Source organism: Macaca mulatta, chromosome 20 (assembly GCF_049350105.2).
Source record: "Macaca mulatta isolate MMU2019108-1 chromosome 20, T2T-MMU8v2.0, whole genome shotgun sequence".
Classification (NCBI taxonomy): Eukaryota; Metazoa; Chordata; class Mammalia; order Primates; family Cercopithecidae; genus Macaca; species Macaca mulatta.
In genome coordinates, this window is record NC_133425.1 from 69,556,419 (window position 1) to 69,570,998 (window position 14,580).

General features: G+C 43.8%; 1 protein-coding gene across 28 annotated transcripts in view; it reads right to left on the bottom strand.

Moving 5' to 3' along the window:
* LOC709576 (ATP-dependent RNA helicase DDX19B) overlaps window positions 1–14,580 on the bottom strand; it is a 43,975-nt gene that overhangs the window by 21,605 nt on the left and 7,790 nt on the right. For 12 of the 28 annotated variants that reach the window (XR_013411179.1, XM_077984648.1, XM_001107762.5 and 9 more), the window contains one exon: window positions 1,443–1,491. The exons of 4 other annotated variants lie outside the window; for them this stretch is intronic. Coding sequence is in view for 11 of the 24 variants with exons in the window: in XM_077984648.1 (XP_077840774.1) it covers window positions 1,443–1,491 (49 nt within the window). In the remaining 13 variants the exon portion in view is untranslated. Of the gene's footprint in view, window positions 1–984; window positions 1,065–1,442; window positions 1,492–1,979; window positions 2,074–9,969; window positions 10,011–13,196; window positions 13,300–13,695; window positions 13,767–14,580 lie in introns of all 28 variants that reach the window. 12 more of the 28 variants (XM_077984644.1, XM_077984643.1, XM_077984658.1 and 9 more) reach the window with 6 other exon arrangements.

The window sequence follows — 14,580 nt, forward strand, 5'->3', positions numbered from 1 at the left end:
GGCTGGAGTGCAGTGGTGTGATCTCGGCTCACTGCAACCTCTGCCTCCCAGGTTCTAGAGATTCCGTTGTCTCAGCATCCTGAGTAGCTGGGATTATAGGTGTGCACCACCACACCTGGTAAATTTTTGTAGTTTTAGTAGAGATGGGGTTTCACCATGTTGGTTAGGCTGGTTTCGAATTCCTTACCTCAGGTTATCTGCCCACCTCAGCTTCCCAAAGTGCTGGGATTATAGTGTGAGCCACCACACCCGGCCTATAAATTATTGATTAATATAAATTTATAGTCAAATGATACTGTGGTTATATAAAATCATACAAAAAAGATTGTAAGTGAATTTTGAGAAAGGCAAATGTTACATTACCTTCCAGTAATATTAAGTACATCAACAATAATGGAAATCTTAAATTTGGATAAATATGATTTCAGAATAATTAGGATAGGTAAACTGTCAGATTCCTCCCACTTTGTCTATCTCATCCCAAATTGAGAACATTAAAAATTAGTCTTTGTCAGTATAGTCCCATGGTTAGTAATTAGTCCCACTTAAGTAGCCTAATTCGTTTTTCACTCCCACACCCTTGCTATCAGTGTGCAATCCTCATTCTTGTATTAAAAACACTTTGAAGCCAGGTGCGGTATCTCACTCTTGTAATCCCAGCACTTTGGGAGGCTGAGACAGGAGGACTGCTTGAGCCCAGGAGTTAGAAACCAACCTGGGCAACCCACGGAGACCTCATATCTCTTTTTTTTTTTTTTTTTGAGACGGAGTCTCGCTCTGTCACCCAGGCTGGAGTGCAGTGGCCGGATCTCAGCTCACTGCAAGCTCTGCCTGCTGGGTTTATGCCATTCTCCTGCCTCAGTCTCCCGAGTAGCTGGGACTACAGGCACCCACCACCTCACCTGGCTAGTTTTTAGTATTTTTTTTTTTTTTAGTAGAGACGGGGTTTCACCGTGTTAGCCAGGATGGTCTCGATCTCCTGACCTTGTGATCCGCCCATCTCGGCCTCCCAAAGTGCTAGGATTACAGGCTTGAGCCACCGTGCCCGGCCGGAGACCTCATCTCTATAAAAAATAAAAATAAAAAATTAGTTGGGCATAGTGCATTGTGCCTGTAGTCCCAGTTACTCAGGAGGCTGAGGCGGAGGATCACTTGAGTCTGGGAGGTTGAGGCTCCAGTGAAGCATGATTGAACCACTGCACTCCAGCCTGGGCAACAGAGCAAGAACCTGTCTCTTAGAAAGTAAACAAATAAAAATAAATAAATAAAAACACTTCGGTCATACAAACCAGTTTGTTGATTTAAAAATCAGATGATACCAGTATCGTCCAACGCCCTGCCTGGTACAAATACAATTTTTTTTTTTCCAGACAGTTGTTACACCAAAACAAAAATACTGAAGGAAATCACATTTGTTTTCAAACTAGCTATTAGTTACTTACCATTGGCATCTGGTTTGATTTTCTCTTCCTTAAGATGCAAGTTGCTCAACTAAATGGAGAATATGGGGGAGGGGGAAAGTGTCAGGAAAACCACTTAAAAAGATTTGGAATCAACAGAGCCTCCCTAACGAAGCTGGGGATAAAACAGCCATTCTCAAGGTATATTCATTAGGACCAATTCATTGAGTTGTTCCGTTTACTAAATGTCTGATGAGAATAAACAAAATTTCCCATAAATACATCAGTTGAAAAAAATGCTCCACATCGGTACCTTCTACTTACAATTCTGTGAGAGAATTGTAATTTGTGAGTTTGCTTAATGCCCTGATTATAAACTCTCTCTCTTTGTAGAATATCATTAGACTTGTCATTCTCTCATATTTCTTTTGTGTGTGTGGGAATTGCTCCATTTCAAATCATATTTCAAACGAGGAAATTTAAAGAGATGTTGAAAAAATGCAGTCATACTTCGGAGAACACTGGGAAGGGAGGACTGCCATGAAAAGCATCTGTAAAGCCGGGTGTGGTGGCTCGCACCTGTAATCCCAGCACTTTGGGAGGCTGAGGCAGGCAGGTCACGAGTTCAAGAGATCCAGATCATCCTGGCCGACATGATGAAACCCTGTCTCTACTAAAAATACAAAAATTAGCTGGGGTGGTGGCGGGCTCCTGTAGTCCCAGCTACTCGGGAGACTGAGGCAGGAGAATGGCGTGAACCCGGGAGGCAGAGCTCGCAGTGAGTCGAGATCACGCCACTGCACTCCAGCCTGGGCGACAGAGCAAGACTCCGTCTCAAAAATAAATAAATAAATAAATGAATAAATAAGAAAAGAAAAGCATCTGTGGGTAGGAATTAGTCATGCTGCAGGATGATGTTAGAGTTGTAAGACGACAGTATGCTTATGTGCAGCCTCACATTCAAGTCACCTTTTGCTGGTGTCTGATACTGTAGTTGGGAACAGCCAGGCGCATTGTGGCATACTGTGTAATTAAAATACCCACTAGGCTGAAGTGGAAATAGAAAGAAAGAGACAGAGCAAAGAGACATTTCAAAGAATGAATTACTACGACTTTGATCAAATACTGTATATTAGGGATATCCTAGCAGGTTTTATCTCCTCTATTAGAATGCAAATACCTTCCTGACAGGGCCTATTTCGTTTTCTACTGCTCCTTGAGTAGCAGGGCTACCCCACAGGAAATGTGCCCAGAGTAGCCGATATTTCTATTTTTGGTCTTTGGATGTAGCACAGAGTAAAGTAAGTGCTCTAGTCGTAAATTTTTCGTAAAAAAAAAAAAATCAAAACAAAAAAGACTTTCTTTTTTTTTGAGACGGAGTCTCGCTTTGTCGCCCAGGCTGGAGGGCAGTGGTGCGATCTCGGCTCACTGCAAGCTCTGCCTCCCAAGCTCACGCCATTCTCCTGCCTTAGCCTCCTGAGTAGCTGGGACTACAGGCGCCCGCTACCACCCCCAGCTCATTGTTTTGTATTTTTAGTAGAGTCAGGGTTTCACCGTATTAGCCAAGATGGTCTTGATCTCCTGACCTCATGATCTGCCTGCCTTGGCCTCCCAAAGTGCTGGGATTACAGGCATGAGCCACTGCACCCGGCCAAAAAAAGACTTTTTTAAAGGTCAGAAAGCATCCGTAAGTCTTGGACCCCAGCACAGGGATTAGATAGATGAAAAGTCTGGCGTGAGTAAGTAACCTTTCAAGCTAAAGCCAACCCTAATCATAAAATATCAAGCAGGGCCTAAGACATCATCTAGTAAAAACAAAATGAAAATCACAACCTAATGGTTCTTTCTTTTTTTTCTGCAGACAGGGTCTTACTCTGTTGCCCAGGCTGGAGTGGTACAGTGGCATGATCATAGCTCACTGAAGCCTCAACCTCCTAAGGCTCAGGCAATCTTCCTGCCTCAGCCTCCCAAGTAGCTGAGACGACAGGTGCTCACCACCATGCCCAGCTAATTTTTTTTTTTTTTTTTTGAGACGGAGTCTCGCTCTGTTGCCAGGCTGGAGTGCAGTGGTGCTATCTCGGCTCACTGCAACCTCCGCCTCCTGGTTTCAAGCAATTCTTCTGCTTCAGCCTCTCAAGTAGTTGGGACTACAGGCGCACACCACCATCCCCAGCTAATTTTTGTATTTTTAGTAGAGACGGGGTTTCACCACATTGGCCAGGATGGTCTCGATCTCTTTTTTTTTTTTTTTTTTTTTTTTTTTGAGACGGAGTCTTGCTCTGTCACCCAGGCTGGAGTGCAGTGGCCGGATCTCAGCTCACTGCAAGCTCCTCCTCTCGGGTTCACGCCATTCTCCTGCCTCAACCTCCCGAGTAGCTGGGACTACAGGCACCCGCCACTTCACCCGGCTAGTTTTTTGTATTTTTTAGTAGAGACGGGGTTTCACCGTATTAGCCAGGATGGTCTCGATCTCCTCATGATCCGCCCGTCTCGGCCTCCCAAAGTGCTGGGATTTCAGGCTTGAGCCACCGCGCCCGGCCGGTCTCGATCTCTTAACCTCATGATCTGCCCACCTTGGCCTCCCAAAGTGCAGGGATTACAGGCATGAGCCACTGCCCCCGGCCTGCCCAGATAATCTTTTATTGTGAGTTGGGATCTTACTGTGTTGCTCAGGCTGGTCTTGAGCTCCTGGGCTCAAGCGATCCTCCTGCCTCAGCCCCCCAAAGTGCTGAGATTATAAGCATGAACCACTGCATTAGGCCGCATTTCTGTTGTCCCTCTAAGTCCAAGAACAGGAGAAAGGGGAAGGAGGGTAGGGAGGAGAGAACAAAAAAATGTTTTAATGGGTGGTTTGTTGAGAATGGAGGAGCCCCATTTCTATTCATGGAAATGGACAGGAAGTTTCTGGTGTCTTTCTGCTTTGGTATTGGGAAAGAAGCAGCAGAAAGGGAACACATTAAAGAGATTAGAAAAAAGGAAATTAACAAAAAGGAAACCATTCAACAGGAGAAAGCCAACTGAAAAACAACAAAAAAGAAATCATTATAAAGCAGTAAAAATCCTTCACTAATTCTGAAGGATAAAGAACACACTAATTGGGGAGGGCAGTGGGGGAGAGCGTTAGGAAAAAGAGCTAATGCATGTGTGGCTTAATACCTAGGTGACTGGGTGATAGGTGCAGCAAACCACCATGGCACATGTTTACCTATGTAACAAAACTGCACATCCTGCACATGTACCCCAGAACTTAAACAAAACAAAACAAAACAAAAACAGCTGGGCACAGTGGCTGATGCCTGTAATTCTAGCACTTTGGGAGGCTGAGGCAGGTAGATCACTTGAGGCCAGAAGTTCACGACCAGCCTGGCTGATACGGTGAACACCGTATCTACTAAAAATACAAAAATTAGCCAAGCGTGGTGGCATACACCTGTAATCCCAGCTTCTCAGGAGGCTAAGGCAGGAGAATCGCTTGAACCTGGGAGAAGGAGGTTGCAGTGAGCTGAGATTGTGCCATTGCACTCCAGCCTGGGCAACAAGAGCGAAACTCCATCTCTAAATAAATAAATAAAAAGCACTCCCTACATCCTGCCAGTTAACCTGGTCTAGTACTCAGGGCTGTTAAAATGAGAAAGAGAGGCGGGGTGCTGTGGTTCATGTGTGTAATCTCAGCACTCTGGGAGCTGAGGCGGATGGATTGCTTCAGCTCAGGAGTTTGAGACCAGCCTGGGCAACATGGCGAAACCTCATCTCTACAAAAATAGAAAAATTAGCGGGGCATGATGGCACTTGTCTGTGGTCCCAGCTACTCAGGCGGCTGAGGTGGGAGAATTGCTGGAGCCCAGGAAGTCAAGGCTGAAGTGAGCCATGAAGATGCCACTGCACTCAATAATTTTTTTTTTTAAATAGCAAGTTCGGTCAGGCGCGGTGGCCCATGCCTGTAATCCCAGCAATTTGGGAGGCAGAGGTGGGCAGATCACGAGGTCAGGAGATCAAGACCATCCTGGCTAACACGGTGAAACGCCATCTCTACTAAAAATATAAAAAATTAGCCAGGTGTGGTGGTGGGCGCCTGTAGTCCCAGCTACTGGGAAGGCTGAGGCAGGAGAATGGCATGAACTCGGGAGGCAGAGCTTGCAGTGAGCCGAGATCGCACCACTGCCCTCCAGCCTGGGCGACAGAGCGAGACTCCGTCTCAAAATAAATAAATAGCAAGTTTACAGGAGTAAAGTTAACAGTACTTATTCCTATGGTGATAATAACTACCTAAAATAAATGACAGACCTGAAGTTTAAATGAGTTAATGAGGTATAAATGAACTAGAAATAGCCATTGCCATAAAGTTTTTTGTTTGTTTGTTTGTTTTGAGACGGAGTTTTGCTCTTGTTGCCCAGGCTGGAGTGCAATGGCGTGATCTCAGCTCACTGCAACCTCCGCCTCCCAAGTTTAAGCAATTCTGCCTCCCAAGTAGCTGGGATTACAGGCATGTGCCATCACACCTGGCTAATTTATTTTACTTTATTCTTTTGAGACGGAGTCTCGCTCAGTCACCCAGGCTTACAGGGTTTACAGGTGCCCACTACCATGCCCCGCTAACTTTTTTTGACTTTTTAGTAGAGATGTGGTTTCACCATGTTGGCCAGGCTGGTCTTGAACCCCTGACCTCAAATGATTCACCCTCCTCGGCCTCCCAAAGTGGTAGGATTACAGGCGTTAGCCACCACACCCGGCCACTTTTGTATTTTTTAGTAGAGATGGGGTTTCACCATGTTGGTCAGGCTGGTCTCGAACTCCTGATCTCAGGTGATCTGCCCGCCTCGGCCTCCCAAAGATTATAGGTATGAGCTACCCCACCCGGCCCAAAAAGTTTTTTTAATATTCAATGATAAAAGGACACACAACAATAAGGATCATTCTTTTGTTTTTATATTTTTATTTATTCATTTATCTGAGAACGAGTCTCAGTCTGTCGCCCAGGCTGGAGTGCATTGGTATAATCATGGCTCATGCAACCTCAGCTTACCAGGATCAAGGATCCTCCTGTCTCACCCTCCCAAGCAGATGGGACTACAGGTGCCTGCCACCAGGCTGGGCTAACATTCTTTTGTTGATACATTGTTCAACTCAAAGTTAACAGGGTAAAATGAAATGTGTAGGAAAAGGTGGTAGCAACATTGTAAATAAAAATAATAGATTTTTTTTCTTTTTTTTTGAGACGGAGTCTCCCTGTCACCCAGGCTGGCCTGCAGTGGCGCGATCTCGGCTCAGTGCAAGCTCCACTTCCTGTGTTCATGCCATTCTCTTGCCTCAGCCTCCCAAGTAGCTGGGACTACAGGCGCTGGCCACAACGCCCAGCTAATTTTTTTTTTTTTTTTTTTTTTTTTTTTTTAGTAGAGATGGGGTTTCACTGTGTTAGCCAGGATGGTCTCCATCTCCTGACCTCATGATCCGCCCACCTCGGCCTCCCAAAGTGCTGGGATTACTCCCAAAGTGCTGGGATTACAGGCGTGAGCCACTGTGCAGGGCCAATAGATGTTGTTTTGATTACAATGTATCAGAATTCTGAAGAGGTTCCTGTAGAATCTAGAAGACACAGCCTTTACTTGGCTGTAAGGATCTCAAAGCCTACAATACAAAAGCAGCATTAAAGTTTGCATTACCCACCTTAGTGTCAGTGAACTGAATGCTAAAACTTATGTTGAAAGCAGTTAGTTCAGATACCTGTGCTCTGTTTATTTGAATCAAAAGGAAAAACCGATTTTTCTTGCAACTTGATTGGAAACCATTTTGAAATCTAGAAAACTAATGAAAAGGCAAGACAAACTTTTAAAAACTCCCACCATTTCCAAATTGCCCAAAGCTCTACTTTTATAATACCCAGAATTTTCAGTGCTTTAATAGTTAAGATGTCAAAATAATTGAGAATAATTCAGTTATACTTCATTTTATTCCAAAGCTACTTGAGAAAGGATTCTTGAAACATAAGAAGGAAGATTTAATGGTAATGAACTATCCTGAATAGGAACTGTCTCTGGCAAAATTGTGAGGTTTTGAGATGGAGTCTTGCTCTGTTGCCCAGGCTGGGCGTGAGCCACAGGCGTGAGCCACCGCGCCCAGCCTCTCATCAGTTTTTCAATCCCTTTGCCCTCTAAATGGAAAAAGAGAGCCAGGTGCAGTGGCTCATGCCTATAATCCCCAGCACTTTGGGAGGCTGAAGTGGGAGGATCCCTTGAGGCCAGGAGTCTGAGACAAGCCTGGGCAACATAGTGAGACTCCACCTCTACAAAGCTTAAAAATAAAAATATTGGGCCGGGCGCGGTGGCTCACGCCTGTAATCCCAGCACTTTGGGAGGCCGAGGCGGGCAGATCACAAGGTCAGGAGATCGAGACCACGGTGAAACCCCGTCTCTACTAAAAATACAAAAAATGAGCCGGGCGCAGTGGCGGGCGCCTGTAGTCCCAGCTACTCGGGAGGCTGGGGCAGGAGAATGGCGTGAACCCAGGAGGCGGAGCTTGCAGTGAGCCAGGATCGCGCCACTGCACTCCAGCTTGGGCGACAGAGCAAGACTCCGTCTCAAAAAAAAAAAAAAAAAAAAAAATATATATATATATATTGGCAGAGCATGGTGGCTTGTGACTTCAATCCCAGCACTTTTGGAGGCCGAGGAGGGAGGATCCCTTGAACTCAAGAAGTTTGAGACAAGCCTGGGCAACATAGCAAGACCCCATCTCCTAAAAAATAAATAAATAAATAAATAGGCTGGGCATGGTGGCTCATTCCTGAAATCCCAGTGCTTTGGAAGGCCAAGGCAGGCTGATCACCTGAGGTCAGGAGTTCGAGACCAGCCTGATCAACATGGTAAAACCCCGTCTCTACTAAAAAAATACAAAAAAAAATTAGCCAGATATGGTGGTGCATGCCTATAATCCCAGCTACTCAGGAGGCTGAGGCAGGAGAATCACTTGAACCCAGGAGGCAGAGGTTGCAGTGAGCCGAGATCCCGCCATTGCACTCCAGCCTGGCCAAAAGAGTGAGACTGTCTTAAAAAAAATAAATAAATAGGGCAGGTGCAGTGGCTCACACCTGTAATTCCCAGCACTTTGGGAGGCCAAGGCAGGTGGATCACCTGAAGGTCAGGAGTTTGAGACCAGACTGGCCAACATGGTGAAACCCCATCTCTACTAAAAATATAAAAACTAGCCGGGCATGGTGGTGGGTGCCTGTAATCCCAGCTACTCGGGAGGCTGAGGCAGGAGAATTACTTGAACCCAGGAGACGGAGGTTGCAGTGAGCCAACATGGTGCCACTGCACTCCAGCCTTGGTGACACAGTGAGACTCCGTCTCAAAAAAATAAATACATAAAAATAAATAAATAAAATAAATAATACATTTAAATGAATTTTAAAATAAAATAAATAAAAATATTAGCTGGGCAGCTACCAGGGAGGCTGAGGCGGGAGGATTGCTTGAGCCCAGGAGTTCCAGGTTACAATGTGCTATGATCTTGCCACTGCATTCCAGCCTGGGTGACAGAGTGAGACCCCATCTCTATTTTAAAAAAATACACACATGCCAGGGTGCGGTGGCTCACGCCTGTAATCCCAGCAGTTTGGGAGGCCAAGGCGGGCAGATCATGAGGTCAGGAGATCGAGACCATCCTGGCTAACACGGTGAAACCCTGTCTCTACTAAAAAATACAAAAAATTAGCCGGGTGTGGTGGCAGGCCAAGCTACTCAGGAGGCTGAGGCAGGAGAATGGCATGAACCCGGGAGGCAGAGCTTGCAGTGAGTCGAGATCGCACCACTGCACTCCAGCCTGGGCGACAGAGCAAGACTCCATCTCAAAAAAAAAAAAAAAAAATGCACACACACACACACACACACACACGGCCAGATGTGGTGGCTCACCCTTGTAATCCTAGTACTTTGGGAGGCTGACATGGGTGGATTGCTTGAGCTCAGGAGTTCGAGACCAGTGTGGGCAAGATGATGAAACCCTATCTCTACTGAAATACAAAAAATTAGCTGGGCACGGTGGCACATGCTTGTAGTCCCACCTACTTAGGAAGCTGAGGCATGAGAATCGCTTGAACCCAGGAGGCAGAGGTTGCAGTGAGCTGAGATGCTGCCATGGCACTCCAGCCTGGGCGACAGTGCGTGACTCTTGTCTCAAAAAAAAAAAGTGCCATTCATAGACAATACTAATCTTAAAGATTAATGATGCAGCTGCTTTGGAAAACATCTTGGCACTTCCTCAAAAGTTAAACAGAGAATTCCTATATAATCCAGCAGTTCCACTTCTAGATATATACCTGAGTATTGAAACTATGTGTCCACACAAAAACTTGTACATTAATCAATCAAAAGCAGTATTATTCATAGTAGCTAAAAAGTAGAAATAATCCAAATGTCCAGAAACTGACGAATGGATAAATAAAATGTGGTATATCCACACAATGGAATATTATTTGGCAACAATAAGGAATACAGTACTGATACATGCTACAACTAATGAATCTTAGTTCATTATACTAAGTAAAAGAAGCCAGTCACAAAGGATCACATACCGTATGTTTCCATCTATATGAAATGTTTAAAAGAGGCAAATCTAAAGAGACAGAAAGTAGATTAGTGGTTGCCTAGAGCTGGGGAGTTTGTGGGGAAACAGGGAGTGACTGCTAATGTGTACAGAGTTACCTTTTGGGGTGATAAAAATGTTCTAAAACTGACTGATATAAGCTACACACTTCTGAATACACCAACCATCAGTGAACTGTACACTTTAATCTCACCGTAATGTTGTAATAATAGGGTCTCAAGATTCTGTTTCATAAAATGCAGGAATTTGTTGTTGTAAGGTTAATAAAATGGCTAGTTTGGGCCTGCTAAAAATAGCAAGAGTTAATCTTTTTACACCTGAGTTTTTATTATCACTGGGTTCATTATTATGAGTTTCTGTTCTATCTGAAAGATAATTCTATGACACAAACTCAAGCCAAATAGAAAATGTCAAAGCTACCTACTCCTAACAAACCCTCTTAGGCACATTAATAGGTTAAAACAATGACAATTTAACCTGACCTGAATGGCTGGGTGCGGTGGCTCATGCCTATAATGCCAGCACTTTGGGAGGCCAAGGCAGGTGACCGCTTGAGCTCAGGAACTTGAGACTACCCTGAGCAACATGGTGAAACCATATGTCTACAAAAAATACAAAAATTTGCCAGGTGTGGCGGTGCACACCTGTAGTCCCAGCTACTTGCAGGGCTGAGGTGGGAGGACTGCATGAGCCTGGGAGGTCAAGGGTGCAGTGAGCCATGTACACACCACTGCACTCCAGCCTGGGTGACAAAGTGAGACACTATTTAAAAAAAAAAAAAAATGACAACAACAACAAAAAAACTGACCTAACAAGAAGTTAGTTAAAATAGTCAAAACTCTCAGAACTAAAAAATAAAAAAAAAAAACAGGCCAGGCACAGTAGCTCACGCCTATAATCCCAGCACTTTGAGAGGCCAAGGCAGGTGGATCACGAGGTCAGGAGATTGAGACCATCCTAGCTAACACAGTGAAACCCCGTCTCTACAAAAAAAATACAAAAAAATTAGCCAGGCATGGTGGTGGGTGCCTGTAGTCCCAGCTACTCAGGAGGCTGAGGCAGGAGAATGGTGTGAACTTGGGAAGCGGAGCTTACAGTGAGCCGAGATCGCGCCACTGCACTACAGCCTGGGCGACAGAGTGAGACTCTGTCTCAAAAAATAAATAAATAAAAATTAAAAATAATAATAAAAATTTTAAAAAAAGTAAAAACCTCTCAGAACTACTTGAAATACATATTTATCTCTACATTGACCAATGATGTGGTTTTTTTCTAAGTGTATATTGTGCCTTGAGATATTGGCTAATAAAAATATGAAGCCAGCACACAGAAGCACAGGAAAGCATTATTTCATTTTTATCTCAGCCTTTATTAATTTTGTATTTGCTTTATAATGTACATAATATATTTAGTAAAACAATAAAGTATGCAATTTCTAAATAGATATGTACATATTGAGAGTGAATGCTCAGAAGTTTCTTTGCAACAGAGCCATGTAACAGAATAACAAACTACACAGTTCATTTACTCAATTAACAATGCCTGCCAGGTTAGGCATGAGAAATGCTCAAATGGATAAGGGCCACACTTAAGGGAGGGGATGCCATAATGAAAATAGGAGATTTAAGTGGAAGCAGGTATTCTGAGTGCTGAGACCTCCCTCACCCTTTCCTCCACCTAGATTCCAGAACACTGAGTCAGACCTCTACCATCTAGGCAGGAAATTAGAGGATCCCTCTCTGCAAAATCTGGCCAGACCGGGAGGAAAGTTCTTAGGACACTGACACAGACCACTAAATATATATAGTTAAGGTCACAATAGACAAGCCCCACTCATGTGTTTACAGCTTCCACTCAACTTTTTAGTCACTCACTCTTAAATATGAGTGGCCAAGCAAGGATTACAGACATCTGAGAAATAGTCATCATGAAAAAGTAGATACTGAAATGTATAGATAAAACACGCCTCACATGAAACAGAGACTGAGCAGAGAGATGAAGAAAAATATCCTCCAAATGATGCAGATATTATGACCATGAAAGCAGTACAGGGTATTGTCTGTAAAAAAGGAACAGTAAAGGAAGAAGAAAAAAGTTCCTTAAATTAAAAATACGAAAGTAGAAGTGAAAATGAAATACACTAGACAGTACTTAAGAAAATCTCCCACGAAATATAGAAAAAAAGAAAGGAAAAAAAAAGAGACAAAGATGAAAAACAGAAGAAAAAATAAAACCAAAGGACTTTTCAACAAATGGTGCTGGAACAATTAAGACATCTCTGGCCAGGCGCGGTGGCTTACGCCTGTAATCCCAGCACTTTGAGAGGCCAAGGCGGGTGAGGTCAGGGGTTCCAGACCAGCCTGGCCAACATGGTGAAACCCTGTCTCTACTAAAAATACCAAAGTAGCCGGGCTTGGTGGCAGGCACCTGTAATCCCAGCTACTTGGGGGACTGAGGCAGGAGAATCGCATGAACCCAGGAGGCGGAGGTTGCAGTGAGTCAAGATCGTGCCACTGCACTCCAGCCTGGGTACAAGAGTGAGACTTCGTCTCAAAAAAAAAAAGACATCTCTATGTAAAAAAGATGAACACATGAACCTCAGCCGGCACAGCAGCTCACGCCTGTAATCCTAGCACTTTGGGAGGCTGAGGCGGGCAGATCACGAGGTCAGGAGTTTGAGACCAGCCTGGCAAATATGGTGAAACCCTGTCTCTACTAAAAATACAAAAATTAGCTGGGCGTGGTGGCGGACACCTGTAATCCCAGCTTCTCAGGAGGCTGAGGCAGGAGAATTGCTTGAACCTGGGAGGCAAAAGTTGCAGTGAGCCGAGATCGCGCCACTGCACTCCAGCCTGGAGACAGAGCAAGACTCCCCCTCAAAAAAAAAAAAAAAAAAAAAAAAAAAGATGAACCTCAATCCATACCTATTAGAAAAAATTTAACTCAAAATGTAAAATGGATCACAGACATAAATGTAAAATTTAAAACTGTAAGACTTCTAGAGAACACAGGAGAAAATCCTTGTGGCCTTGGATAAGGTGTATATCTTGGAACATAAAAAGAACTAATCACTTAAAAATTGATAAATTAGGTTAATCAAAGTTGAAAATGTCTATTATTTGAAAAGTACTGTTGAAAAAAGACAAGTTGTAGTTTGGGAGAATATATGCAAAACATATCCGATAAAGGACTTACCACGCCTGTTATCCATCCCAGCACTCTGGGAGGCCCAGGTGGGTGGATTGCTTGAACCCAGGAGTTCCAAGACCAGCCTGGGCAACATGGTAAAACCCTGTCTCTACAAAAAATACAAACATCAGCCAGATGTGGTGGCGCATGCCTGTGGTCCCAGCTACTCTGGAGGCCGAGTGGGAGGATCCCTTGAGCCCAGGAGGTGAAGGTTTCAGTGAGCCAAGATAGCGCCACTGCACTCTAGCTGGGTGACAGAGTGAGACCCTGTCTAAAACAAACAAACAAACAGACAAACAAAAAAACAGAACTTCTATCCAGAATATATAAACCTTCCCAACTAAAAACAAAAACAATCCTACTTTTAAAATGGGCAAAAGGTTTGAAAACCCACTTCAAAGAAGTTACATAGATGGCAAATAAGCACATGAGAAGATTTTCAACATCATTAGTCATTAGGGAGATATATAAGTTAAAATCACAATGAGACACCACCACCATGTACCTATCAGAATGAAGGAAACCGACAATACTGTGCAGGGAAGGATGTGGGGCAGTTGAAGCTCTCATCCATTGCTGTTGGGAAAGCAGAATGATACACTTTGGAAAACAGTTTGGCATATAACTTATAAAGTTAAACACATACCACATAACACAGTAAATCCTACTCTTCAGTATTGACTTTACCCAAGAGAAATGCAAACATATATCCATACAAAAATCTGTACCTTAATGTATAGAGTAGCTTTCTTCATATTGTCTCAGACTGAAAATTACACAAGTGTCCATCAATAGAAGAATAAGCAAACTGTGTATATCCACAATGGAATTCTACTTAGCAATAAAAAGGAACGAACTACTGATACATGCAACTTGGTTGAATTCCAAATGCATAATACTAAGTGGAAGAAGCTAGACTTTTCAAAAGGTTACATATTACATGATTCCATTTTATAACATCTGGAAAAGGCAAAACTATAATGACAGAAAACATATCAGCAGTTGCCAGAGAAGGGTGAGGAGAGGGAGTGAACTACAAGCAGTTGTAGTTCTCTGTAGAGATGGTTTATATGTTGACTGTGGTGGTAGTTACAGAACTGTATGCTTTTGTCAAAATTCATAGAACTGTACACTAACAAAGTTTAATTTTACTCTATGTAAATTATACCTCCATAAACCTGACTTTAAAAACTTAAAGGGCTGGCCAGGTGCAGTGGCTCACGCCTGTAACCCTAGGACTTTGGGAGGCTGAGGTGTGTGGATCACTTGAGGTCAGGAGTTCAAGACCAGCCTGGCCAACATGGTGAAACCCCACCTCTACTAAAAATACAAAAAGTAGCCAGGCATGGTGGCACATGCCTGTAATCCCAGCTACTCAGGAGGCTGAGGC